The 27,700-nt window shown below is 44.7% G+C and overlaps 1 protein-coding gene across 3 annotated transcripts in view; it reads right to left on the reverse strand.

Moving 5' to 3' along the window:
- DENND2A (DENN domain containing 2A) overlaps nucleotides 1-27,700 on the reverse strand; it is a 104,418-nt gene that overhangs the window by 56,707 nt on the left and 20,011 nt on the right. For 2 of the 3 annotated variants that reach the window (XM_061198817.1, XM_061198820.1), the window contains exons 2-4: nucleotides 21,194-21,295; nucleotides 17,040-18,203; nucleotides 1,418-1,545 (exon numbers count right to left, since the gene is read on the reverse strand). In XM_061198817.1, the coding sequence (XP_061054800.1) occupies nucleotides 1,418-1,545; nucleotides 17,040-18,203; nucleotides 21,194-21,267 (1,366 nt within the window). In that variant the 5' untranslated portion in view covers nucleotides 21,268-21,295. The remainder of the gene's footprint in view (nucleotides 1-1,417; nucleotides 1,546-17,039; nucleotides 18,204-21,193; nucleotides 21,296-27,700) is intronic. The other variant, XM_061198818.1, reaches the window with a different exon arrangement.

The following is a 27,700-nucleotide window of genomic DNA, read 5'->3' on the forward strand; positions in this document are numbered from 1 at the left end:
TTTAAGCCAATCTGAGTATCCCGAATCCCTGCCTCAGTGACCAGCTCTGGGAAGGGCTCATATTCCAAGCCTAAGCCAATTGCTGCATGGCATTCCTGGGCTCTGAAGGTGAACAAGGGACCTAAATCACTCTAATCAAAGTGAACCTCAGGATGTTTGCTGGGACTTGCAGGACACAGGCTTTCCTTTCTCGCTGCAAGGCACAGATTCTAGGGAGCTAACGGCAGCCATCAAGGGGATCGTGGGAAACCTGCTGAGAATGGAGCTAACATGAGAGATAAGAAATGAGGAAGAAAAAGCCAGTTCTGGTCACATGAGCCAACAAACTCCCTTTGTTGTTTCAGCTGGGTTTTCTGTTCCTTGTAACTGAAAGCTTCTCTGTCAGGTACACACTGCTAAGAGAAGTCTAGATCTCATACTCACTTTGGATTTGGGAAGCCTACTGCTTTGGCAGGAACCCATCTCTGGCAGCTTGGACATAGCAATTCAAATAGCTCGGCTTAGTATACGCCCTTCCTTAAGTCTCATGTTTCCTCCTACCATGGAGTTTCTTCTAGTGTTGATGACTGCATGCATGTAAGTACATGTATATCTGCCTGCTCTGCCACTTGCATAGGGACACAGAAGGGTTTCTTCCTCAGCTCATTTCCTCCCCCACTGCCACCCTCAACATATGCAGACATGGTCTGAGTTTACACCTTACCGAGACTGTGATCCTCCCTGGAGATTATTTAACTCACCAAATCTAAATGCACAAAAGCTCTGTGAATCTGAGTCCCATTTTGGAATCAGAGATTTCTTTAGAGCAAGGCCAAAGTTACTTTTTAAATAGAAGACATTCATTTCAGTCTGAATTGTGATGCCGTTACTGCCACATTCCTACAGTTTTGGAAAGAGTACGGTGGTCTTTGGTTTTCTTTCATTCAGTAATCCCTACAATTCACTGAGAGTCTGTTATAAACCAGGTGTGTTACATACCATTTTCTTCAGCCCTCAAACAACCCTGTAAGGTAGCTGTCATCCTCCTTAGTACAGAGGTGAGAGAATTGAAGTTCAGAGATGTTAAGTCACCAGCTCAATGTCACACAGCTAACAGGTAGCAGAGCCAAGACTCAGTCATGGATATTGAGGCTCCAGGTCTCGTGTGCTTCCCGCTGTATCATGCTGCCTCCTTGGCCGTTCATCGCCAGCCCTTCCTCCCCACTCCAGCCCATTTTTCTCTCACGTATTTCACCATGGGTCACTCTTCTAACCACCTACCCGATCTCTCATTCATTTGAGTACATGTTTGTCTTTGAGTGTGACTCTGTGTGTGTATGTGTGTGTGTGTGTGTGTGTGTGTATTTCAAGCAGCCAGCCCCACTTCCTCCCTCTTCCTTCTCATAGACAGACTCACTCAAACATTTGGGCCTCTTACCTAGAATGTCCTCATAGACGTTCTCCTCCGATAAAGTGCGTGTGAGCCCCAGCTTCGTCTGTGCGCACCAGTCAACCCTGCTGTTCTCAGAGGAAGACTGCAGTAAGTCTTCAAACTCATAGGACTTTCTGGGTTGTACAAGGTGGGAAGAAGAAAAACCGAGAACTCAAATCAAATGAGGCTGGTTCAGAGAATACATGCCAAAATGGTTTTTTTTTCTTGAAAAGATTTCCAGTACTGAAATCAACTCTGTTTTTTATAAGAAAGTGTGAAAATCCTCAAATATGAGATGTGGTTTTTACCTGTGAGAATGTTTATGCTACTATGCCAGCTAAAGACAGTGAAGTATACATATAAAATACAATCCCAACTTTGTAAGCAAACACATACATAGAAGATAAAAAGAAGAGAAGTGAAACATATAGCTGCTATATCAGGACCGAGGGATGACTGACTGGTGTCTTCTCTTCACTTTTACTTTTCTGGATTTTTCAAATGTTCTACGGTGTTTACAGAGCACACATTAATAAGCACAGAGGAGTAGTAATGGCCAGTTCAGAGCAGACAAGAAGCCTGAGCACCTCCCCCTTCTCTCACCCAAGTGGTTATCAGAAACCCAAGGGCCAGTTGAGGCACCCCGCCCCACCCTGAGATCTGTGCAAATGTGCCTGCGGCTCTGTCTGGGGCCTGGCTCACCACCAGCCTCGCCCCATCTTACATCCACACAGGCTGTCCCTGTTCTGCTGGTATTGACTCTACTGTGAAATCTAGCCCCTTCTCCAACTCACACACACGCGCGCACACACACACACACACACACACACAGCCACTCACCTTGAGTTTCTGTGATCTTTTGCAACTCTATGGAACATTTGGGAGATCATGAGGTGGGTCATATTATGAAACATACAAAACATCACCCATCTCACAGGTTCACTCCACCTCCCCCCTTTTCCTTCTCTCACTCCCTATCCTTCTCCAAAGTAACCCACAACTTCTCCCTGTTGGAGCAGAACAGTCCTGCCCACTCAGGCTCCAGAGGCTCACCTTCTCCTGCCCCCAAGCAGATTTATCAGGAATTTCTGCTGAACACACCTGGGCCTTCTGTGAATGGAATTTAGGTGAACATGCAGTCCACCCACGTTAAACAGGGCACAGCCCTGAGCTGACTTGGTGCTGGCCCCTCACTCCTTCTCGTACAGGGTCCAGATGCTCACAACCCTCCTCTGGCTCAGGAATCACCGCTCCTCTCTCTCACTGTGTTCACGTGTGTCTAGCACGGCGTTCTGCGCACGCCAGAGGGCACACTGCAGCTAACCGCTGCGAAATGCAGAGCGCCCTTGTTTCCTCGTCCACGCTTCCAGCCCCGGGAGAAAGTGCCCCTCTGGTGGCTCTAGGATTAAACAAATCTGGACACAGATCCAGAATCCTTCATTCACAAGTCTTTTCAACTTGGATAAACTACCTGAGCTCAAACTCAGTGTCCTGATTTGTAAAATAGTAATTATCTCATAGGACTGTCCATAGAACAGAGGATGTTTGTAAAGTCCTTGGCACCTAATAAGCCCTCAACAAATGTTAGCTATTATTATCTGTCGTGGTGCTATTAGTTATTTATGTAGCCAGTGCTTTATATGAACATTTACTGTGTGGGAGGCATTGTGCTCAGGGTTTGAAAAATAAGGACTAAAACAGCCAGAGTTCCTGCCTCAAAGAGCTTACATTCTAGGGAGGAAGACAGATGTTCAACCAGCTCACACACAAATAAACAGAATTATAAACTGGGTTAAGTTCAGTGATGGAAAAGCACAGGTTGCGAGGATATCGAGGAAGGCTCAATGTAGGTTGCGGGATGCATCGAGGGAGGCCTCTATGAGAAAGTCACTCATGAAGCTGAGCCTTGAAGGATAAAAAGAACTTAGTCGGGGGAAGAGCATTCCAAAAAGAGGGAAAAGCACGTGGGAAAGTCCTGAGTCTACAGAGAGAGCTCGGTGCATTTCAGGAAACGGCAGACAGACAAATAGCATGGCTGGGCTGCAGGGAACAGGGTGGAGAGTGCCAGGCAATGAGACAGCAGAACCAAGCAGAGGCCATTTGCCTGCTTTCCAAGCTTTGGGGATTTCTTGCATTTTAAATCTTTCCCTCTCCACTAGCTTCTTTCTCTCCTTCTTTAAACATGCACAGGTTTCCTCTATCTTAAAAAGCTTTCATTTGGAGCAATGACCTTCGTGGTTCTATTTCTCACCTTCCTTGCCAACATTTTTAACGAGGGGGAGGGGAGGAGGAGGAGCAGAGATTATTCTCTTAGTTTACCATAGTTCACTCATTTTTCTTTCCTTCACCCTCTCAACCTGTCCGTGGGCATCCCTTTCCTGAAATTCCTCCTAAAGGTCACTAGCGAGTTTCTGGTAGAACCTAACAACTTTCTGGGTCCTTTCATTACAGGACACCACTTGGTTTCTACAACATAAGGTAGCAGTGCTCAAAGTGCAATCTGTGGGCCAGAGCTGGGGTGCCAACTGTTTCCGGTCCTTGACAAGATAAGTACAGAAATTGAGAGAAAGAGTTTCGAAACTTTTCAAACAATTTGACAGAATGAACTTAAAAAAGAAAACAAAAAAACTGAGGTTTGTATACTGACGTCTTTTTTCATTACATTCCTCTGGTAATTCTTTTTTTTTATTATATTTTACAAAAGTATTGTTTGGCAAAGGATTGGAAACACCTGCAAACAGGCCCTCCTGACGGTTTGAGGAGGCGGGTGCAGGGCTGCCCTAACTCTACTTGCCCTGTCAGACCACTCCTCCTGGGCTTGCACTGGCAGCTCTCTACCTCTTCCTCTTTCTGGGCTATAGTGTTTCCCAAGGCTTCTCCTCTTTAGGCTCTATACTTCTTTCCTTTTTTTTTTTTTTGGCTGCACTGCACGGCTTGCGGGATCTTAGTTCCCCGACCCGGGATTGAACCTGGGCCCACAGCCGTGAAAGTGCCGAGTCCTAACCACTGGACAACCAGGGAATTCATTAGGTTCTATACTTTAATATCTACACAACTGAATTCATCACCCCTTATCTCCACCCCACCCTCATCCCTTTATGAACTTGAACCCCTCATTCCTTTATGAACTTGAATGCGGCACTTAGGACAGGAGCACAAAGATGGGCTTCTAGGCTGGAGCTCTATGGCCTTAAGTCAGGTCACAAGGCTGAAACCGTCACCAATGCCCCAGGGTTCTGACTTATGAAAAGAAGTTTGTGCCCAAAAAAAGGGATACTAATCCATGAGCCCCTTCTTTCTCCCCTTGAGGTGTCCAGCGGGGAGAGGAAGGACTGAGCTTCAGAGCTCTAGCAGATGGGACCTGGGGGGAAGCAGGTCTGAGCCGTTTTCTCTAAGATGGGAATGGGTTGTGCTGTGACCCCACTCTGAACATTTCCTAGTCCAGTTTCCATTAGCCCAGGCTGGCATCAGCCAGGCAGCTGATTGGGGCTGGAGGTGTGGCCCAGAGCAGAGTGAGGTAACTGGCCTGGAGTGGGCCAGAACTCCTGGGTTTCCCCTGCTGAGCAAACCAAGCTACGTTAGCTAGTCCTCAGCATGTACGCTACATGGTAGGGAAAATGCAAACTGTTCAGAGACCAAAGAATCATTCATTCAGTACTTACTGTGTACTGACCAAGTGCTTGTCTTAGATCAGCACATTCAAACTTTACAACAACCTTGTGAAAGACTACTATTATTATACACATGTTATGCATGAGAAAACAGGTATAGAGACATAAGGTAAACTGCTCAAAGTCACTTTGGGAGAACCCAGGAAATCTGGTTGGAGATTGGTGCTCTTAAAAAGACAGGCACTGGACTTCCCTGGTGGCGCAGTGGTTAAGAATCCGCCTGCCAATGCAGGGGACAACAGGTTCAAGCCTTTGGCAGGGAAGATCCCACATGCTGCGGAGCAACAAAGCCCGTGCTCCACAACTACTGAGCCTGCGCTCTAGAGCCCACGAGCCACAACTACTGAAGCCCATGTGCCTAGAGCCCATGCTCTGCAACAAGAGAAGCCACCGCAATGAGAAGCCCGTGCACCGCAACTAGAGAAAGCCTGCGCTCAGCAAGGAAGACCCAACGCAGCCAAAAACACATAAATTAAAAAAAAAAAAAGACAGGCATGCTGCAGAGCGCGCAAGTAAGGCAAGGCAGGAGGAAAGCTGCAGTCCCAGTCCCCAGACTAAAACAGGTCGGGTTTCCAAATGTTATTGTTAGGAACTTGAACTATATTTTTGTTTTTTTTTTTTTGGCTGCGCGGCTTGTGGGATCTTAGCTCCCCAATCAGGGACTGAACCAGGGGCCCTCGGCAGTGAGAGCACGGAGTCCTAACCACTGGACCGCCAGGGAAGTCCCAAACTAATTTTCTCTATAAAACCATATTACACATTACTGAGCATTGCCCAGGCAAGCCCTCTATTTCCCATAATGTAACTGAACTATACGATGAAGAGATACTATAAACCCTCACAGGGAAAAGAGGGGACAGGTGGGGAGTCACTTCCCTGGGAGCTGAGCAGTTTCTGCCACAATAGCAGGAAGCTCCACTCCCAGCAGCAGAGGGAGAGGGTGGTGGCCACTGCCTACAGCTAAAGCCTTGACTGCCTGGGATTCCAGCATGACCTTGGCTAAGCTGGGCCTTTTCTTTGATTGCAGAAAGGGGCTGCAGCTGTGCCTTGCTTTGCCATGGAGAGAGCTCTATCATTATTTATTTATTTATTTATTATAAATTTATTTATTATTTATTTTTGGCTGCATTGGGCCTTCATTGCTGTGCGCGGGCTTTCTCTAGTTGCGTCGAGCGGGGGCTACTCTTCGCTGCGGTGCACGGGCTTCTCATTGCGGTGGTTTCTCTTGTTGCGGAGCACGGGCTCTAGGCGCACAGGCTTCAGTAGTTGTGGCGTGTGGGTTCTAGAGCACAGGCTCAGTAGTTGTGGTGCATGGGCTCAGTTGCTCCGCGGCACGTGGGATCTTCCCGGACCAGGGATCGAAACCGTGTCCCCTGCATTGGCAGGCGGGTTCTTAACCACTGCGTCAAGAGGGAAGCCCTATCGTTATGTATTTTTTAAATTTTATTTATTTATTTATGGCTGCGTTGGGACTTCGTTGCTGCATGCGGGCTTTCTCTAGTTGGGGCGAGTGGGTCTACTCTTCATTGCAGTGCGCAGGCTTCTCATTGTGGTGGCTTCTCTTGTTGTGGAGCGTGGGCTCTAGGCGTGCGGGCTTTAGTAGTTGTGGCTCGCAGGCTCAGTAGTTGTGGCTCACGGGCTCTAGAGTGCAGGCTCAGTAGTTGTGGCTCACTGGCTTAGTTGCTCCGTGGCATGTGGGATCTTCCCGGACCAGGGCTCGAACCCGTGTCCCCTGCACTGGAAGGCAGATTCTTAACCACTGCGCCACCAGGGAAGCCCTATCATTATTTATTTTTAAAAATCTCATTTGAGGTACCAGTGAAGCAATATTTGTATAGGTCAAATTTTAAAATAATAAAATTATTATAAAATATTTATGAAATAATATCTGAATAGTTCAAATGTTTTAATAATAAATGCCCTAACAATAAAGATGCTTGTATGCTAAAGGCTCTCCAAGTCCCAGCGGATGGCTCACTTATTTAGAGCATATGTGGCACAATCAAGAATCTGGATCATCTGTTGGGGTTTGTTAGGATGGGATTAGCCTGTAATCCAAATGGCTGCTGTCAGATACCCTGGGATTTCAAGCTACAGTTTGAATGTTTTTTTATGATCCTTCCATATTTCTAAGAACAAGATGCTAAAACAAGATATCAGCTATATTTTGCATATGATTCCCAACACATAAAAGGTACCACCAGTCTAAACAGTATTAGAAAAGGCCACATTTAAAATGTTACAAACTTCCATTAAAAAAAAAAACAGCTGATTAGAGGATGGTTATTCACAGTGCAAAACTCTTATTTAATTTGCAAAAGAATTCATCACAGGATTTCTTAAATAGTAGTTCCATTTCTGTATTAAAATGTTTGGTTTTAGCTGGCTAATTCTTATACAGGAAGCCTGAAAGACAAACTTTAAATCAACATGAAGCTACTGTCCATCCAAGATCAAGAAGAAACCAGAAATCCTTACATGCCCAGCTTCTACAGGCAGTGGGAAAACAAAATTCCAATCACAAAGTTCGATTTCTCATTGTCCTGTGTTGGTGACATGTTTGCAAGCATTAGCTTTATTAGGTGGTTGGTTCCTCCTCAGCACTATTTCTATAATCTGCATAAATGCCTCCAAGGACTGCAGTCCTTTGGTTCTGAGGCTCAAGTAGGTGATTAGGGTCCCAAAGAGGAGAAATATGATTAAACTAATCATCCAATCATTTAGCTAAGTCTTTTCTAAGAAAATATTTTTTAATTGAAAAAAAGGTTTTAATACCGTTATTTACATATTAACTTTGAAAGGAAATTTTGAAAGGTTAATGATAACCACATCCAAATTGGCTTCTCTCTCGTTTAAACATTTCCACGTTTGTTCCACATCCAGCTGCATGTTTAATAAGCACCTTCTTAAAGGGTGGAATTGAGCTCACAGCTGGTGATGCACGGTAAGAAGTCCCTGGGACTGTATTTCCTCGAGGTCCAGTGACTGGGACTCTCGCTTCCACTGTAGGGGGCACAGGTTTGATCCCTGGCTGGGGAACTAAGACCCGGCAAGCTGTGTGGTGTCCCCTGGCAAAATAGCGTAATTTCAAGTAGCAGTTTGAATGTTATTTGTGACTTTTCCATATTTTTGTAAACGAAGTACTAACGTAAGAGCTCATCCCACATCTCCGTTCAGATGACGCACGGGAAGCTCAAAATGAACAGATCCGAAGTTGAACTCATACCACCATTCCCCACTCCCTGACGAGGCCCAGCTCCCTCTCCAATGCTGCCATCTCGGCAAAGGCCATCACCATCCGTCCAGGTGTTTACGCCTTGACCCTGGAAGTCCTGTGCAACCTTCCCTCTCCATCACTGCCCACATCTAACCAGTTAACGAGTTCTACCTGCAAAGTATCCCTGGGATCCACCCACTTCTCTCAATCCCCACTGCAGTTATACCACAGGGTAACCCCCAAACCTCCTTGATCTCCCTCCCACCCGCCCCGACTACCCACGCCTACCCACGCCATCCACTGGTGCCCCTTCCCGTCTCCCCGCTGCTGCGGGGTGGGGCAACCTCTTAGGAACGCAAATCGGATTGTGTCTCTCCCCTTCTTAGAAACTTCCAGATGCTTCCCATTCCCCTTCGGTAACAGGCCAAAACCCTCGCCTGGGCTCCAAGGCTCTTGACTCCAGAGGGCTTCTGGGCCCCAGCTCACACTCTTCCTACCCCTCTGGCCCACCCCCTGCCTTTCAGTCCTCCAGCGTGCTAAATTCTTTCTTGCCCCAGGGCCTCTGCTTGTTTGTCCACTCAAACTGCACACCCCCCCCATTTCCCAGCCCACCCCCTTGCCTGGGAACCTCAGGCCTTGCATGAGTGTCACTTCCTCTCTGAGCTGGCCCGGTTTCCATGACAGGCTAGCTACCCCTGCTGAACATTCCCACAGCACCACGGGCTTCCTCACGGCCCTGAGAGTGCTTAGTTACATAACCAGTTGTATAGTTCTGACTATCACTAGTACGTAAGTTTCATGAGGGCAGGGTCTGAGTCTGTCTTATTCACTGCTATAGCATAATACTACATAGGTATAGTAAATATTTGTTGGTTGAGTAAGTGAGTGAATATTTTAAAAGCTGGTTTTAATGGCCACCTTTACTGCTTATAATTTATCCCTATTTTGGGGGAAAGAAATATTTTATCTGTATTCTGAGAGCTAATTTTTAGTCAATTGTTTGAACACATTTCCCCCAGAATTATTTTCAGCTGTATTTAAATTTGCTTGGACAGCCTGAGACCCAGCACCCACCTAAAACACCATTCAGATGAGCTAGAAACCAGGGATGCCTTGCTCTGATTCCCTCATCCACCTCCAGCTGCCACAGACTCTCTTCTTTCCTCCATCCCCGGTGATCAGGGGCAGCTCTTCTCCTTGGGAAGGGCATTCATACCACTGTTACTGATCAGGGTTCTTGGCCTCCTTAATCAATAGAAATTGATCAGAGGCCAGACAAGAAATTCAGGCAAGACTTTATTGGGGCCCCTGCTGCAGCAGTGCGGAGCGAGAACAAACAACAGGTTCCCTTGCTTGCTCATTCGCTCAAGGGGCTGCAAGCTGGTTCCTTATATGGGGTGACGGTAGGGGTGTGTCCAGGGGTCGGGCCAGAGGGACGGCTTAGGTGGCTTTCCCACCCCTTAGGTGGTGGTGTTGTATGCAGGGGACATGCGCAGTACCCTACTTTTTCTCCTGACCACTTGTTTTGCGCCCGGCTCTTCAAAAGTGGCTGTTGGGTTTTTTGGTCTCTTTGTATCTTTTGTCCAGAATTTGCCCCAACTGCACATGCACGCAGTTATTTTTAGTCCCTTACAGTTTCTTTGTATTTTGCTGCTCAAGGAGATGTTTGTCCGGGTGCAAGCATTGCAGCACTGCAGCAAAGAGTCCCAGGTCCCAGCCTGTCTCACCACCAGGTGATCAGAGTAGGGGGCTAAATGAGAGAATGTTTATGTCAGCTCTTAGCTCTCACTCTGCTACCGGGTATCTCCTCTGTCGAGAGCTATGACTACGCATGTTGGGTTTCCACTTATCTCTATCCTGGATGCAAAAATAGAAATGTCAGAAGAAAAACTATCCTTAGCCACCATTGTACCTAAAATCCAACCATTTCCACCTTCTCATGAGAAATAAGACATGACAATCACTATTCTAATGTAGAATGACAACCACCCTCTCTACTCTCATCTCTTTGTCTTCCAATGCAACTGCTATCGAAATAAATGAATTTACAAAGTCAAGCTTCTCAGCCGCTTTCAAAGTTACTTTTGCTCTAAATCTCAAATTAATCAAACAATTTGCCCCTTTGAAGATTTTAAACATTCAGTTTTTAGACATGGTAGTTAGAGTTGCCTCATGGATGCCATGGTGACTGAGACAGACTCATAGTGACAGAGACAGACCACAGCGTGGCTGGTACATTAACTTTAACGACTAAACCCATGATAGCTGAGGGCTGCTGCCCAGCCAGACTTCTGTGGGGATCCCTATCAGTCCTAGAGTAGATGGAAATTATGGAATCAATAACAGTGCCGTATGATTTGGCAGCCATATAATGACTGAGGTTTCATGTTCTCAGAAAGTTCTGAAAGTCTTACACTAAAGCCCCAAGGAAAGGCTGAATCTATGTGATGCCAAAATAATCAGTTGAAAAGTTGAAATTTTGGTCAACATAGTTATTTGGTTTCATAAAGATCTAAAAGCTCTGCATGTGATCAAATTAAACTAAAATAAAAAATCTGAATTCGAATGAAAACATTTTGGATATACAGACCCATGTGAATTCAGGATGCTGCTTACACTTAAAAAATAATAACTTTTCTTGTTAAATGTCAGCCTGAAGGCATTCCTGCCAAAGTTGTTAAACGTATGCCATAAAATATACATAACCAAGTTAATGCTGCTGTAGGAACCTTATCTTTGGAATTTCCTGACATTTGAGGGTTTCTCATTTTCCATTTTAGGACTGAAGGCATAAGTCCTTGCAGTTAATTTCCTGGGGCTTTAGAGAAATGAAGAAAGAAGAGAGAAGAGACAGAAGGAAGAAGGAAGAGAAGAGAAAAGAGGAAAAAAGAAAAAAGAGCAGGGAAAAATAGAAAGAGAGAAAGAGAAGAAAAAGAAAAAGACATTTTCTCAAACCGAGAATCTGAATCCATTGGTTTGGCTCTTGCTGAGGTGGACTAATCAGCCTATGAAAATAAGCTGAATACGCTCTCGGGAGCGCGCAGCCTGGCCGTGTAATTCTAAACCCTCATAACCTCAAAATCCTTAATCATTTCTTTCTTCAACCTTGGCTGGGCTTTCCTGCCTCAGAGAGGACAGGAAGCCTGCCAAATTCAGAGTTGGGTCTTTTCTTTTTTTTTTTTCCTTAAGCGATAGGACCACAATAAAGGGCATACTTTGTTTTTTAAGAGTAGAAAGTGAACATCTTGCCCTAATCACCTCCGTTGTACAATTTTAAACAAAACGAAAAATCCAAAGCCAAAATTCTTAAAACACAGTTGATGCAACCATATTCAAACTGGCCAAGAAAAATTACATCTTTGGACTGAAACTAAGTAACTTTAGCTGGTTTTAAAGAAAATGCTGGAAGACTGAAAAGAGCAGATGGTAGCTAAGAGAGAAAAGATAATGGGAATAACTGTTCACCAGGTTGATCTGTCTGCCCAGTGATGACACAGCTGAAAGATTCCAATTTCCCAGAACGAAGCTGCCCCTGGGAGAGTGGGCCTCTTTGGAGGAATAGCCCAGAAAGGGCATGGAAGGGCTACTCTGGGTAAGCACTGGGGACAGGAGCAGAAAAGTCACGAGAGCACTTAGGGCCCTGAGGTTGGCAGTGGTTTGGGAAAGGATTTAGAATTGGAGGTGGATTCAAACCTTCTCAGCGCATAAAGAAGGAAGCCTGTAAATTCTTCTATAGATATCACATAACGCTGATACCAAAGCCTGGTAAAGTTAGTATAATAAAATCCAAGTATAGACCAGTCCCATTTATAGAATATTGGTACAAAAATCTTAAATAGGGGGCTTCCCTGGTGGTCCAGTGGTAAAGAATCACCTTCCAATGCAGGGGATGCAGGTTTGATCCCTGGTGAGGGAACTGGGATCCCACATGCCGCAGGGCAACCAGGCCTGCACGCCACAACTACTGAGTTCGTGCACCTCAACTACAGCCCACATGCCGCAAACTAGAGCCCACGCACCCTGCAGCCCGCACGCCACAACTAGAGAGAGAAAACCTGCACGCCACAACTAGAAAGAAGCCTGCACGCCGCAACAAAAGATCCCATGTGCCGCAACTAAGACCCGATACAGCCAAAAATAAATTAAATAAATAAATAAAATATAATAAATCTTAAAAAAAATCTTAAATAGAATATTAGCAAATAGAATTCAGTTGTGCATTAAAAGAATAATGAACCAGAACAAAGTGGGAGTTCATCCCCCAAATAGTAGGATATAAATTCACTATTAATAGGTCAAAGGAGAAGAACCACACAATCATATAAAGTTTCTGAAAAGTAATTTGACAAAACCCAATCCTAATTTTTTAAACTCTTAGTAAAAAAAGGATTACCAATGAACACTACCTAGATAGCATGAAAACATAACTCCAACAAGAGTGCTTGAGAGTAATACCAGAAGCATTACCACTAAAGTTAGGGGTGAGATAAAGCTGCCCAGTGCTATCAGCGCTATTATTTCACACAGTTATGAAAATATTAGTCAGTGCACTTTAGTAAGAGAAATAATTTGGAGATGTAAATCAAAATGAAAAACATAAAATGATAATTCTTTGCAGACAATATGATTATATATGCAGAAAGTCCAAGAGAAACAATTGACAAACAATTAGAAACAATAAGAAATTTCTTTAAGGAGTCTTTTAAATGAATAATATACAAAAATAAATAGTTTTCTTAAATACAAAGACCATATAATGAGAAAAAAGATTACATTAACAATGGCAACAAAAGAATAAAATACTTAGGAATAAACTTAGCAAATGTATAGAATCCCAATTAAAAGCTGACATATTTCGTGTGTGTGTGAAATTTGATAGCGATAATATAGACCATTTAGGAAAAGACATCAGAATATTCAAGACAGTTTTTGAATAAGGAGAATAATTAGGAAATAAATAAGAGGTTTATAATTATTAAAAAGGAGACCAAATGATCATTTGTGTGTGTATTACATGATAGTATATGTAGCATGTCCAAAAGAATGCACTAATTATTAGCAACAATAAGAAATTTCTGTAAGCTCTACTACATATTAAAACAGATTATGAGGGGACTTCCCTGGTGGCACAGTGGTTAAGAATCTGCCTGCCAATGCAGGGACACGGGTTCGAGCCCTGGTCCGGGAAGACCCCACATGCTGTGAAGCAACTAAGCCCGTGCACCACAACTACTGAGCCTGCGCTCTAGAGCCCACAAGCCACAACTACTGAGCCCACGTGCCACAACTACTGAAGGCCCTAACTCCTCACATACAAGAGATCTTCAATAAGATTATTTGATTTCTAATAGAAACTATGGAGGCCAGAAGGTATTGGGATCACATATTCAAAAGGCTGAAAGAAAAATATTGTTAATTAAGAATTCTATACCCAAACAGGGACTTCCCTGGTGGCGCAGTGGTTAAGAAGCCACCTGCCAATGCAGGGGACACGGGTTCGATCCCTGGTCTGGGAGGATCTCCCATGCCGCAGAGCAACTAAGCCCGTGTGCCACAACTACTGAACCTGTGCTCTAGAGCCCACGCACCACAGCTACTGAAGCCCATGCGCCTAGAGCCCGTGCTCTGCAATGAGAAGCCACTGCAGTGAGAAGCCCGTGCACTGCAATGAAGAGTAGCCCCTGCTCGCCGCAACTAGAGAAAGCCTGCGTGCAGCAATGAAGACCCAATGCAGCCAAAAATTAATTAATTAATTAATTAAAATAAATAAATAAAACAGATTATGAGGTTAAAATAATTAAAACAGTTTGGTCCTAGAAAAGAAATAGGTACCCTGATTAACTAAACAGAATAGAGCGAGAAAAAAATAACAGCTAACATTTATTGATCGTTTACTATATGCCAGGCTCTGTTTTAACTTATGTTTACAAATATTTACTCATCCAATCTTCACAACAAAGCTATGAAGTGGTCACATGGAGATAATTATACATCTCCATTTTACAAATCAGTAAAATGAGGCTCAGACAAATTTAGGAGCTTGTCCAATGTCACACAGCTAGTAAGGTGCAGAGCTAGTAAGTTCTCTGGCTCTAGAGTCTTCTCTGATGCCACATTGTGTTCGTCACAGCGTTATTTGTAAACTGGAAACAACCTAGGTGTAAATCACTAGGGGAATGGCTAAATAAAATATGGTTTAGCCACGTGCTGTAAAGATGGCAGTTAAAAAAGGAAGGTGAAAAAAAGAAAGGAAAGTGGAACCACTGAAATATCTCAATGAGATCCTAAGTAAAAAACAGTCGAGGGCTTCCCTGGTGGCGCAGTGGTTGAGAATCTGCCTGCTAATGCAGGGGACACGGGTTCGAGCCCTGGTCTGGGAAGATCCCAGATGCCGCGGAGCAACTAGGCCCGTGAGCCACAACTACTGAGCCTGCGCGTCTGGAGCCTGTGCTCCGCAACAAGAGAGGCCGCGATAGGGAGAGGCCCACGCACCGCGATGAAGAGTGGTCCCCACTTGCCACAACTAGAGAAAGCCCTCGCACAGAAACGAAGACCCAACACAGCCAAAAATAAATAAATAAATTTAAAAAAAGAAAAGAAAAGAAAAAAAATCCTGAGGAGGAAAAATCTAGGTGCCTATATCAAGTGTTAGTTTAAAAAAAAAAAAACAAAACAGTCGATATAGAGCATGATTTCATTTTTTAAAGGATATAATATATATGTGTGTGTGTTTCCAGAAATTCTAGAATACCCAAACTTTTTTTCCCCTGTAAGAGAACATAAGACATTACATTTCTGGCACCCAAAGAATCCTACCTGACAGACCATGTTGAGTAGGGGACTGAGATGATCAAATCTATATTTCTAGAAGACTCCTCTGGCTGCTGAGGAGAAGAACACTGGGGGTGGATACAAAATGACTAAGGTGGTGGCAGTGGAGGAGATGTAGTCAGCTTTAAGAAAATGTTTAAAACTAGAACCGAAGGACTTGCTGATCAATTAGATTGGGGGTATGTGAAAAAGAGAGAAATCACAAATGACTCCTAGGTTTTTGGCGTAAGCAAAACAAAGGGTGATACCATTTAATAAGATAGCATCTATTTTGGGAGGAGACCGTTAGTAGTGGCCTGAATTGAGAATTTAGGTTTAGACATGTTAAGTCCAAGCTATTAGATAACCAAATGGAGACCCAAGCATGACAGGACTATACAAACCTGAGGCTGGGGGAGAGTCAGGGCTGGAGATATACATCTGGGAATCATAAGCATGTAACTGACACTTAAAACCATGGGACTGGGTGAGATCATTTAAGGGCGTGAGCGTAAATGGAGGAAAGGTGACGTAATCCCGGGATGGCGTATAGATGGGTTGGGGGGGTGTTATTCCGACATGTAGAGGGAGAGGAAAATGGAGCTGAGAAGGAGCAGCCAGTGGAAGTAGGACTATCAGGAAAGCTGGTGGCCTAGAAGCCTAGTGAACATAGTATTTCAAGGTGGTGTGAGTCAAGTTGGTTCTCAAATGCTAAGAGAGGTCAATCAAGAAAAGAACAGAGGGCTTCCCTGATGGCCCAGTGGTTGAGAATCTGCCTGCCAATGCAAGGGACACGGGTTCAAGCCCTGGTCTGGGAAGATCCCACATGCCGCGGAGCAACTGGGCCTGTGAGCCACGACTACTGAGCCTGCACGTCTGGAGCCTGTGCTCCGCAACAAGAGAGGCCGCGACAGTGAGAGGCCCGCGCACCGCAATGAAGAGTGGCCCCCGCTCGCCGCAACTAGAGAAAGCCCTCGCACAGAAACGAAGACCCAACACAGCCAAAAATAAATAAATAAATAAATAGATAAATAAATTTATTTAAAAAAAAAAAGAAAAGAACAGAGAACTGGCAACTGGATTTAGCAAGATGGAGGTCGTAGGTGACTCGGCCTAGAGCAGTTCCAGGATAAGTGGCAAAAGCCCAACTGCAGCGAGTCAAGATAAACACAGGAGGGGAAGAAGTGGTGACAGTAGGTACAGACAACTGTTCTGAGGAGTTTTTCTCAGTAGCTGGTTTCCAGATTAGCAGGTATCAAACCAATTAGCACATTACAGAAATAGACAAGAAATTAGGTTTCAAAACAGAAAAGAAATTGTTTCCAAAGCACAGATTTTACCTTCAAGCATTCACATGTTTTATTATCTAAGGTATTATTTTAATATTATAAAATATTTACCGTGTGTGCATCTATATGCATAAATGAGAAAACTGAGGCCTCGAGAGGTTAAGTAACTTGTTCAAAGTCACTTAGATAGACCATGATAGGGCCAGGGTAGGCCAGACAGTGTGTTTCTAGAGCCCATACCAAGAAAAAACATGAAAGGAAGAGCCGGGAAGGACTCCGCGCACCACGCACCAGGTGGGGATGGTAGTAGCAGAATGGGCGTCCATTAGCACCAGTTAGTAGATGCCCAGCGTCAACACAAGTGTTCATTTAACTCTTGGTTACTGTCTGAATTACAAGCACTCATCACAACCAAAGGGTGATTTTTCAAGGCCAATACTCTTTTTGGAAGACAAGGAACTAACACAAAACACCTGTATCCGTTACCACGTTTTCAGGTTTAATCAGTGAACCATCTTAAGCTATGAACAGTCTCAACTAACTACAAGATCCAACGGTTTAATAAAGTAAATAATTAGGCTGAGAACAGACAGTTGCAGTGTGGCCTAAAGGGCTCCAGCCGACAGCCACCAGTCACCTACCTGTGGTCAGCACTGGCTTTCGGTCTCCCGCTCCACAGTCTCCTGTTCACAGAGGAAGGCGGGGGAGAGGAGGGCAGGGGCGGGGGAGGTAGAGAGGGCAGAGGAGGCAGGTTCCTTTTATCTTTCCGGAAGCTGATGCCTGCGTTCCCATCCCTGTCCCCTTCGCCATCATGTTTGAAAGTTCTCCGGGGTTTGGGCGGGGGGCTGATGAAGGGTCTTGCGGGGGAGTCCTCCAAGCCCCTGTACACACTCTCCAGCCTCTGGTCGCAGGGCCTCCCGCCCAAGCCCTTCCTTTCCTCTGCGGCCTCAGGGGCGGGCTCCCTGCCTTCCAGGTCCAAGCGATGGGCCCTGAATTCTGAGCTACTCCCGCCCCCACGGTTCTCAGGAAGGGTGGGCCCCTCCTCGGCCTTGTCCGGCAGGCAGTGTGCGGAATAACAGGTGCCAGGTAACTGGGGATCCAACCCTGCAGACCCATCCTTCAGAGCCTGCTCAAGTTTCTCCACCTGCTTCAGCACAGAGAGGCTATCATTTTGAAAGCGCTGCTTGCCAAGCCTGGGCTCCCGGCCTCTTCCCAAGCTGGGAGCCGGCTCCCGGGCTGGCTGGCTCAGGTCTTGCCTCTGCTCTGCATCCTGTGCCTCGACTTTCACTACCCCTTTATTCCTCTCATCCTCTCTACTCTCTGCATCCAGCCTTGTTCCGTTCTGAGCCTCTGCGACCCGAGTCCTCGAACCATCGCGGCTTCTCCTCTCCGTCACACACGACGTCAGGTAATCCTCTTGCCCATCTGCTTTCCTGCCAGAGGCAGGAGTAGGCAACTCCTTTTTCCCTTCCCATTCTGATATCTTGTCCTTTATGCTGAGGGACTTGTGCCAGGCCCTGCCTCGGGCGGGAGGGCAGGGGTTCTGAACACTGCTTAGCTGCCTCTTGCCGGCCCTGCTGGCTCCTTTAGTGCCGAGATCTGAAGCTGGGTCGCTGATGATCATATTTGAGCTGAACATGTTCTGCTGGAAACAGTCCACTCTTGGCTCTACCATCAGGTTATAGAGGCTCTCCAGTGGGCTTCTTCGGAAGGGTGAATCCTGATCAGTCTCTAGGAAAGGAACGGAGGACCTAAACGGCTGCCTTTGAGGGTCTTCCCCAGCCTTTGGACCTTCCACCTTGACCCTGAACAAGAAAGACAAACACTGAGTGCAGGAATTCTTGGTTATTGTTCTTAACTAGTCATTCAGATTTGCTAGAACTTAGATATAAATGTTACATACTAGTTGCAAGCCACACACATTGAAACCACCATTAAAAAAATCACTTTATGTTTTTCTTGGGGAGACAGCACGGTGAAATGAAAGGAGCTATTGGATTGTGGAGTCCAATAGACTTGGGTTTAAATCCTAATTCAACCACTGACCAGCTGTCTGACCTTGGGTAAGTTGCTTAACTTCTCTAAACCTCAGTTTCCTCATCTGTGAAATGGGAATAATAAACATATCTAACAGGGTGGCTGTAAACATTTAATAAGCTAGCTCATATAAAGCATCTAGTATGGTGTGAGTCTACAATAAATGGTAGTTGTCATTATTATTAGCTTTTTTAAGTATTTTATTTATTTAGTTATGTATTTATTTATTTGGCTGCGCCGGGTCTTAGTTGCCACATGCGGGATCTTCACTGCAGCATGTGGGCTCTTAGTTGCGGCATGTGGGATCTAGTTCCCGGACCAGGGATGGAACCTGGGCCCCCTGCATTGGAAGTGCGGAGCCTTAACCACTGGACGACTAGAGAAGTCCCATATTTGCTTTTTCCCCTGATGAAAATAGGAGAAGTTTCATGAGATAGAAGATTATACCAACAGATGATCCTTTGGAATGACTACTTAAAACAATGCCATAAGTCATGAAGTTTTTCCTAATACTGGGCTTGATAAATTGTCCTGATCTGAGTGGGTAAAGCCACAATGATTGGCTGGATTTGAATGGAACCTCCTCTAGAATGTGAGCCCTACTAGACTGGTCTCTCCGTGAGGACAGGGATTGTTGTTTTGTTTTGAATGGTGGCCTCTTTTGGCTACTGCTACATCCCTGGCACCCAGAACAACATCCGGCAGAGAAGGTGGTCAATAAATATTTGTTGCGTGAATAAGTGAGTAAACAAGCAGATTCAGATTTCTCGCATGGCCTGGAACTGCACTGTCCCATATAGTAGCCACTAGCCACATGTGGCTATTTGAACTAAAATCAAATTAAATTCAAGCTTCACTTCCTCAGTTGCAGCAGCCATATGTCAAGTACTCAGTAGCCATGTGTGGCTAACGGTCACTGTACTGGATGCAGAAGAACATTTCCATCATTGCAGAAAGTTCTGGCCTAGCACGTATGTGTGGGCATATAGGCCTCCATACGTGACTTTAGGAGATGAGTTAGTGCCACGAAGATGTTAAAAATTATTTTGAAAGAAAAACAGAACATTTTAAGCTATTCTAATGAGAATGGGAGTATCTGTGTTTTGAAATGCAAAGCATTCTTCCACCAGCAAAGGTCATGAAGGAGCACAGGGACCTTAAATGTGCCAAGATTAGCAAACATGCATGGACCGACTTCATGGTGCACGTTTTCTGAATATATAGATCTGACTATATGGAAACTCCAGTTAAGGTTCACATGAGGGATGAATAATTAGCAATTTCATGCATACTGTTACTAGCTAGCTTTCTATTCCAGAGACTAACGGTTGTTTATGTAAAGACTTCTCCCTGGATTGGGACATTAACATGTAAATTACGTTGTTGTTCTTGGTTGCTCATGTAAACCAGAAACTTGTGAAATTGCAAACAAATTTTCATATGTTAAATATGGCTATCAAAGCAGAATTCCTTATTTAAATAATCAATTAGCATTCATAACAGAGCGCTTACAAAAAAGAAACCCTTTTTTAATGGTCCTGTCACCACTGAAGACATTAGCATGAATTCAAATTTTAGTCAGAATCAGTTTGTTATTTTACTGAGAGTTCAAAAGACAGAAATTTAAGTCCTTGCTCTCATTGTGCTAGAGGGAAGATGAAGAGACAGGACACATAAAAACACAATTCAGGTTAGTTCACACTTAGTGAGAATTGATGATATAATATATAATCATAAATATCCTATGTACTGTTAAAAAATATTGGCAGTAGACAACTATATGGCTTTAGAGTTAGAGGGACCTGGGTGTGGACCTTGGCTTCATTTTTTTTCACTTTAAAATGAGAACACTGGATTTTATTGGTGCAGAGGCCAAATTTATCTTGTTTGCTGTGCCCAGTACATAGTAGGTAGTCAATAAATACAATGAATGAATGGTTGTGTTATAATATATGTAATGTGCCCAGAGCACAGCACACATTATAAGTCGTGATGGCAATAAATGGTAACTAGTGTTATTATAATGATTGTAGTTATTGTCTAAGATCCCAGACATCTGGAGTGGCTTCACAATCACTGAGGCCCCATCTAAAAGCTGAAGAGGAAAAAGGCTAGCTTGCTAGAAAACCACGCTGGAATTACAAAGCTCAAGCAAGAGCGGCAAGGATGATGAAACCAGGGGCAAAGTGCCTTCTCCACATGGTTGCTGCACCCCAGAATTTCTCGAGTTCCTGTTTCCAGGATTCTGTGGCCCCAGAAGGGGCTCTGGACTGGGATGCATAGTCGTGAACAGCTCAGTGATCTGCGAACAGCCCAGCAATTGCTCATTCCATTGCAGAATGTGAGAGAGGGTATCAGAGGAGAGCGCTCTATCTGGGGAGAAAACAACCCTGCTAATATAAAGCAGGCTGTGTGGACAGATGCAGCTGCAAAGCTTTAGGGCTCAACGATAATTAGAATACCTGCACATCCTAGTAGTTAGAAAAATAAACCCTGGACTGTAAGGCATACATGGGCATAGGGCCTGAAGCGGACACTGGGCACCAGGAAGACCTTCCCTTGACCACGTTGGTCTTGGGTTGCTGACTGAACGCAGTGCATGGAGATGATTTACAGGAGGCTCACCACTAAGACTTGGAAAAGAATGCCCCCTTAGTTCAGGGAGGCAGGGTTAGTGAGGAGGGAAAGGCAGTAGAAAAAGGAAGGAGACTGAGAATCCGGGCCAACTTCTGCATTCCTCGGGGAGAAAAGTTCTTACTTGTCAGCCAATTTGTGGCCCAGGTTTTCAGTCTGGCTGTGGCTGCCCTTGGCTGGCCTGCACACTGTCATCATGTCAGCACCAAGAGGAGCTCCAAGTCGCCTGGGGGAACAGGGATGCACACTCAGTGAGCCATGGCAGCAAATCTAGGGCCCACACCCCAAACTATTTATTTCTGGTGGATTCCACCCAGGAGTAGGGGGTGACAGAGATGCACCATACAGAATCCCTGACCCAGGAAGGGGTTGGGTCAAAGGCACAGAATCCTGAGGTCCACCCAGATTCAGACCCCATGCCAGCACTTCTCGTGTGTGTGTGTGTGTGTGCGTGTGTGTGTGTGTCTTTTAGATAACGTAACCAAAATTTTTAAGAAAACGTATAACCTTAGAAAGTAAAACATAAATACCAGCACAACTTGACACTTTTTCAAGGCTCTGTAAGAACCTGTGATGAGCTAACAGCCCCTAAAGAAGAGAAGAGCTATTACTTTATTTGAAACAAGAAATAAACCACCTGCTAAAGTGGAAATACCTACCCAGGGCTACTCTACTCTTCTGCTGCCCCCATGTTGGGGGTAAACCCACACTGTCTTTGGAGCCCTGTACAGAGATTCACGTCTTTTCCACCGAACCTCCCAGGAATCCCTCTCCCACCTCCTTCTCAAGTTTCCAAGATTCCTATCCCCTCTCTCAGGAAGGTTTACCTGCCTAGTAGTTTTCTAACTACTAGGATGTGCAGGTATTTTAATTATTGTTTCTTGGCCTAGGCATCCCCTCCCCCCAAGAAATCAAAGGGGCTAGGCTTTAAGACATGCATATAACTCTTGGGAACAAGGAAAGGGAGGCTAGAGGGAGAAAGAAAAAGAGAAGAGTGAACATGGGCAACAAATTAAAGAAGAGGGAGGTTAGGAAACGGTGAGCTGAAAAAACCTCTAGAGAAACTGTGGGAGGAGGACGGAGCTTGGGCCTGCCCATGGAACCCAGCTGTCCCCCTTTCCAGTGAGCGGCACCCTGCATTTGGGGGTATGTCAGTGTTGAAAGCAAGCCCAGTTCTTTAAAGCCAGGCCCCAGGTCTCTCCCCTCCGTTAGGGAAAAGAGCCCTGAAAGGCCTTTCAGGGACAGGAAGGAACTCATTGCCCCTCTCATAATGCTCAGCAAAGCTTCTGGAGCCTCTCTGTGTGGCTGGGCTGACGAGACACTGCTCTTCTGTCCTGCATCTGGCAGAGGCCCCAGGGGACTCAAGGGTAATAGCCACACCCCGCTGCCCTCCACACGTCCGCACTCTGCCTCCACACAGACCAAGCCCACAGCGATGCACCCTTGCTCCATGTGGGCAGCGACTCTCCCCACTCACCCTCTTCCTTCGAGCTGGCATCCTCTTTCACTGGCTCTGTGAATAGCTGCCAGGCCCTGTGCAGGATGCTCTGGGCACTCAAGGATGAGGAAGACATGGTGTCTGCCGCCGGGGAGAGCACCGGGACCGTGCTGGGGTCACGATCAGCCCCATAACCCCCTCTCTCCTCAAGGGAACGGTTTCCTTATACTCCCTAGGAAGCCATAGCTTTTTCAAAAAGCACAAAGCCCACTGTGTCTAATGCACAGAGAACCATGTATGAACTTTGAGGTTAAAGATCCCGAGAAGCACTTAAACAACACGGTACTTAAGTGAACTTGATTCCCATCAGGCAGTAATAACTTCCAGTCCGAAAACCACAGTCTCTAGAGAAACAGCTGATACCACAGTCTGAGAAGCAAGTTCAAGTGAGCTTAAGGGGCTGGAACTGAGGGGGCATAGAACCCCAGGCACACTCAGCAATCAGCTCACCAACATTTCTAAATTCACAAAAGAGTGGAAAATGCTGCTCCCACAAAACTTTGACACTTCCCTTTTGTCTCTGATGTTTAAAGGTCATTAATTAGGTGACAAGCCTAGCCTAATTTGCTAGGTGGGAGAACTCTGTGACTTAAATTACCAAGATAAACTTCTCTATCGCTTTATAGGTCTGGGAATACAAGATGGAGCTGTTTCCCAAAGTGTGGTCCATGAAAGTTCATATGTTTTTTGCATATTCGAACATTCCCGTAAGTTTTTTAAACTGTCTTACAAATTGAAGAAGATATTTTTTAAATGCCGATATCTACAGCCGATTATGTTTATCAGTCTAGTCCATTATCAAGTTTTGTTTTTCTTCTTGCTAAAGTGAATACTGTAAAATCTGTTCTTGACTCAAAGGTTCTCTTTGGGCATCAATGTCAAGTTGATTGGAGGGATCAGGTGAAGTTAAGAAGTGGTGGGAGAGTCTTTTCAGCTTTTTTTTTTTTTAATGTGATGATCCATTTATTTATTTATTCATTCATTTATTCATTCATTCATTTATTTATTTATGGCTGTGTTGGGTCTTCGTTTCTGTGCGAGGGCTTTCTCTAGTTACGGCAAGTGGGGGCCACTCTTCATCGCGGTGCGCCGGCCTCTCACTATTGCGGCCTCTCTTGTTGCGGAGCACAAGCTCCAGACGCGCAGGCTCAGTAATTGTGGCTCATGGGCCTAGTTGCTCTGCGGCATGTGGGATCTTCCCAGACCAGGGCTCGAACCCGTGTCCCCTGCATTGGCAGGCAGATTCTCAACCACTGCGCCACCAGGGAAGCCCCTGGTCTTTTCAGCTTTTAATGTTAGGAACTCCCTTCTAACATCTCAACATGTTACTCTTAATTACTTCTCTGAATTACCTTTACTTTTTCAAGAGAGAGAAAGAGAGGGATTATAGTGAGATGCTTCTGGTCAGTCTCAAAAGCCCACAGAAAATTTAATTGCTCCAGACTGACACTACTAGATCAAAATGCTATATTATTTTGTGACTCCTTCAAGTTTACCCACTAAGGCTTGAAATTCCAGCCTGATTTCTGAAAACACTATTTTTTTAAAGGGGCTTGGGGTACTAAATGTGAAATCATTAATTTAAAAACAAGTATTTCCCCCCAAAAGGGTCAAGATTTTAAAACAGATATAAAGTGTTTTTCCACAAGTAGGAAGGAGGCAGTTGACAAATCAGATCTTTTCCCGAGAGCAGTTCTTACAGGAGAGCCTGAGGGTGCCTGAAGGAGGGAGGGGAGCAGCCCTGTGTGGAGAGAAGCGACGAGTCCCAGCGGGGAGATGGTAACTCCTTTAGAATCTGGCCCACGCCTGCCTGCTCTCCTCCCTCCACTGCCATTTGAGGAACCAGCAAAGGCAGGCAGGAAACACCACCTGGTGAAGCCAGCATAGTCTTAAATACCAGGGGCCCGGTAAGACAGCTACTCATGGTCTGAGGCTTGGCCTCTTAGAGTGCTTCTACTTATAATAAAGCATTGTTCATATTTTGTTCTGGGCATTAATTAATTATCCATTTATGATATTTAAAAATTATATAGGATGCCACTGATTGTTGATATCACCAACAGTAATAACCTTCTTCCTATTAGCTCTGGTGGGGTTTTTATGTTGGGAACATGGAGGTGATACATGGTCTACAGAAATTTTGTGATCAAGGTCACTTACAAGAAGAAGTTTGGATAGTACTGGTTTAGGGACTGCTATAAAAAAACCCTGGACATGTTTAAGCCACAGGACATGGTGGGGGTGGGAGGAAGAAGAACTGATTTTCCCCAAATCTTAAAACAAAAACAGTGATTTAAATAAAAAATGAAATCTGGAAATGTCGATCAACGGATGAATGGATAACAAAATGTGGTCTAGTCATATAGTATAATGTTATTCAGCTCAATCTTAAAAAGGAATAAAGGACCATTACATGCTACAGCATGGCTGAACCTTGAAAACACACTATGTGAAAAAAGCCAGATACAAAAGGAATATTGTATGATTGTATTTATATGAAATGTCCGGAATAGGTAAATCCATAGAGGGAAGGGAAATTGGGATGATTACTAACAGGTAAAGGTTTCTTTTGGGGATGATAGAAATGTTCTGGAATTAGATAGTGATGATAGCTGCACAACATAGTGAACACATTACAAGTCCCTAAATTGTGCACTTTTTTGGCGGGGGGGCTGTGTTGGGTCTTCATTGCTGCACGCGGGCTTTGTCTTGTTGTGGCGAGTTGGGGCTACTCTTCGTTGCGGTGCGCGGGCTTCTCGTTGCGGTGGCTTCTCTTGTTCTGGAGCACCGGCTCTAGGTGCTCAGGCTTCAGTAGCTGTGGCGCACGGGCTTAGTTGCTCTGCGGCATGTGGGATCTTCCTGGACCAGGGCTTGAACCCGTGTCCCCTGCATTGGCAGGTGGATTCTTAACCACTGTGCAACCCGGGAAGCCCAATTGTGTACTTTTAAATGGTGAATTTTATGTGAATTATATCTCAACTGAAAATACAGTGTAAGTATATTCAATGAAATTTGGGTAGGGGAGGAGGTGGAGTGAGGAATACATAACTATAATTTTCCAGTGCCCTTCAGTGTTCTAAGGCTAGTATGTTAGTTCTGAAATGTAGGTAAATGTATATGATACATAACTTGATTCATAAAATGGTCAGACTTGAAATACTGAATGAGAAATACAGTTTAGATCATAAATGATTACATACTAATAAAATTAAACTTTGAGTGGTTTTTATTTGTGTTGCAAATAAAACTACAAGGGCTTCCCTGGTGGCGCAGTGGTTAAGAATCCACCTGCCAATGCAGGGGACACGGGTTTGAGCCCTGGTCAGGGAAGATCCCACGTGCTACAGAGCAACTAAGCCCATGCGCCACAACTACTGAGCCTGCGCTCTAGAGCCCACAAGCCACAACTACTGAGCCCATGTGCCACAACTACTGAAGCCTGCGCACCTAGAGCCCATGCTCCACAACGAGAATCCACTGCAATAAGAAGCCCATGCACTGCAACGAAGAGTAGCCCCTGCTCACCGCAACTAGAGAAAGCCTGCATGCAGCAACGAAGACCCAAAAATAGTCAAAATAATAAATAAAATAGTCAAAAATAATAAATAAAATAAAATAAATTTTTATTTATTTTTAAAAGTAAATAAATTTTTAAAAAAACAAAAAAAAGACAAGCTTTTCAGCTTTAATGATTCTAATAACTTAGTTTTATCAGCTTGTAAACAGCAGGCAACAAAACTGAGAAGAAACTATAACAATTACGGTAGAACAAAAATAGTTATTTTCTCAACTGAGCATTTTTTTTTTTTTTTTTTTTGGCTGCACAGCTTGCAGGATCTCAGTTTCCTGACCAGGGATTGAACCTGGGCCACAGCAGTGAAAGCCCAGAATCCTAACCACTAGGCCACCAGGGAATTCCCTGAGCATTCTTCTTATTAGCAAGCATACCCAGAAGGTGTTTGTTTTCAGAAAATATATTGAGAAGGAAAAAAAAAAAAAAAAAAAAAACAGTGCACAATCACATAACACAACTCTTGCTGCGTCTAACTGCTTAGTGAAGCTCTTTCCTGAGCCTCTTGATGCTTCATTTTCATTATCTTCAAACAAACAAAAATAATTTTTAAAATTAAAACAGGCCACTCTAGTTATTTACATAACAGCTTTTTTGGGGGTACTATTTTCACAAAAAAAGCAATATTTTCACGTTTGGAAGAACATGGGGGATCCTGAAGCAGGTGAGTAACAACGGAAGCCAAAGGCTACGTGATGCCTCAGAACCACACCCGGGGGCCATATTTGGCAAAATCACAGCCTGCACTCTTGGACCAAATGCTTAAACAGTGCCTGCACGTGCCTGCACACCACGACCAGACCCCAGGTCCTCAGTGCACACGCCAGGTAAAGCCTGTGGCAGAGCCAAGGTAATGGCTTTTCTGGTAACAACCAAAGTCTTCCTATTTCTAGGAGTTCTGCTTTGAGCCCAGAAGATTCCCCCTTTAAATAAGCATGTTCAAGAAATGTTTGTTGGGGCTTCCCTGGTGGCGCAGTGGTTAAGAATCCGCCTGTCAATGCAGGGGACACGGGTTCAAGCCCTCGTCCGGGAAGATCCCACATGCCGCAGAGCAACTAAGCCCGTGCGCCACAACTACTGAGTCTGTGCTCTAGATCCCGCGAGCCACAACTACTGAGCCCGCATGCCACAACTACTGAAGCCCGCACACCTAGAGCCCGTGCTCCACAACAAGAGAAGCCACTGCAGTGAAAAGCCCACGCACTGCAACGAAGAGTAGCCCCCGCTTGCTGCAACTAGAGAAAGCCTGCGCACAGCAACGAAGACCCAACGCAGCCAAAAATAAATAAATAAATATTTTAAAAAAAGAAAAGAAATATTTGTTGAATGAGCGAACACATATACCATTTTCTTATACTCAACAGATGACTGGATAAACAAAATGTGGTTTAGCCATACAAATGGAATATTATTCAGCCATTTAAAAAAATGAAGGACTATTACATGCTAGAACATGATGAAGTGTAAAAAAATACTAAGTGGAAAAAAGCCCAGACACAAAAGAAATATAGTATGATTCAATCTACATGAAATGTGCAGAATAGATAAATCCATAGAGATGG

The sequence above is a fragment of the Eubalaena glacialis genome, chromosome 8 (genome assembly GCF_028564815.1).
Source record: "Eubalaena glacialis isolate mEubGla1 chromosome 8, mEubGla1.1.hap2.+ XY, whole genome shotgun sequence".
Classification (NCBI taxonomy): domain Eukaryota; kingdom Metazoa; phylum Chordata; class Mammalia; order Artiodactyla; family Balaenidae; genus Eubalaena; species Eubalaena glacialis.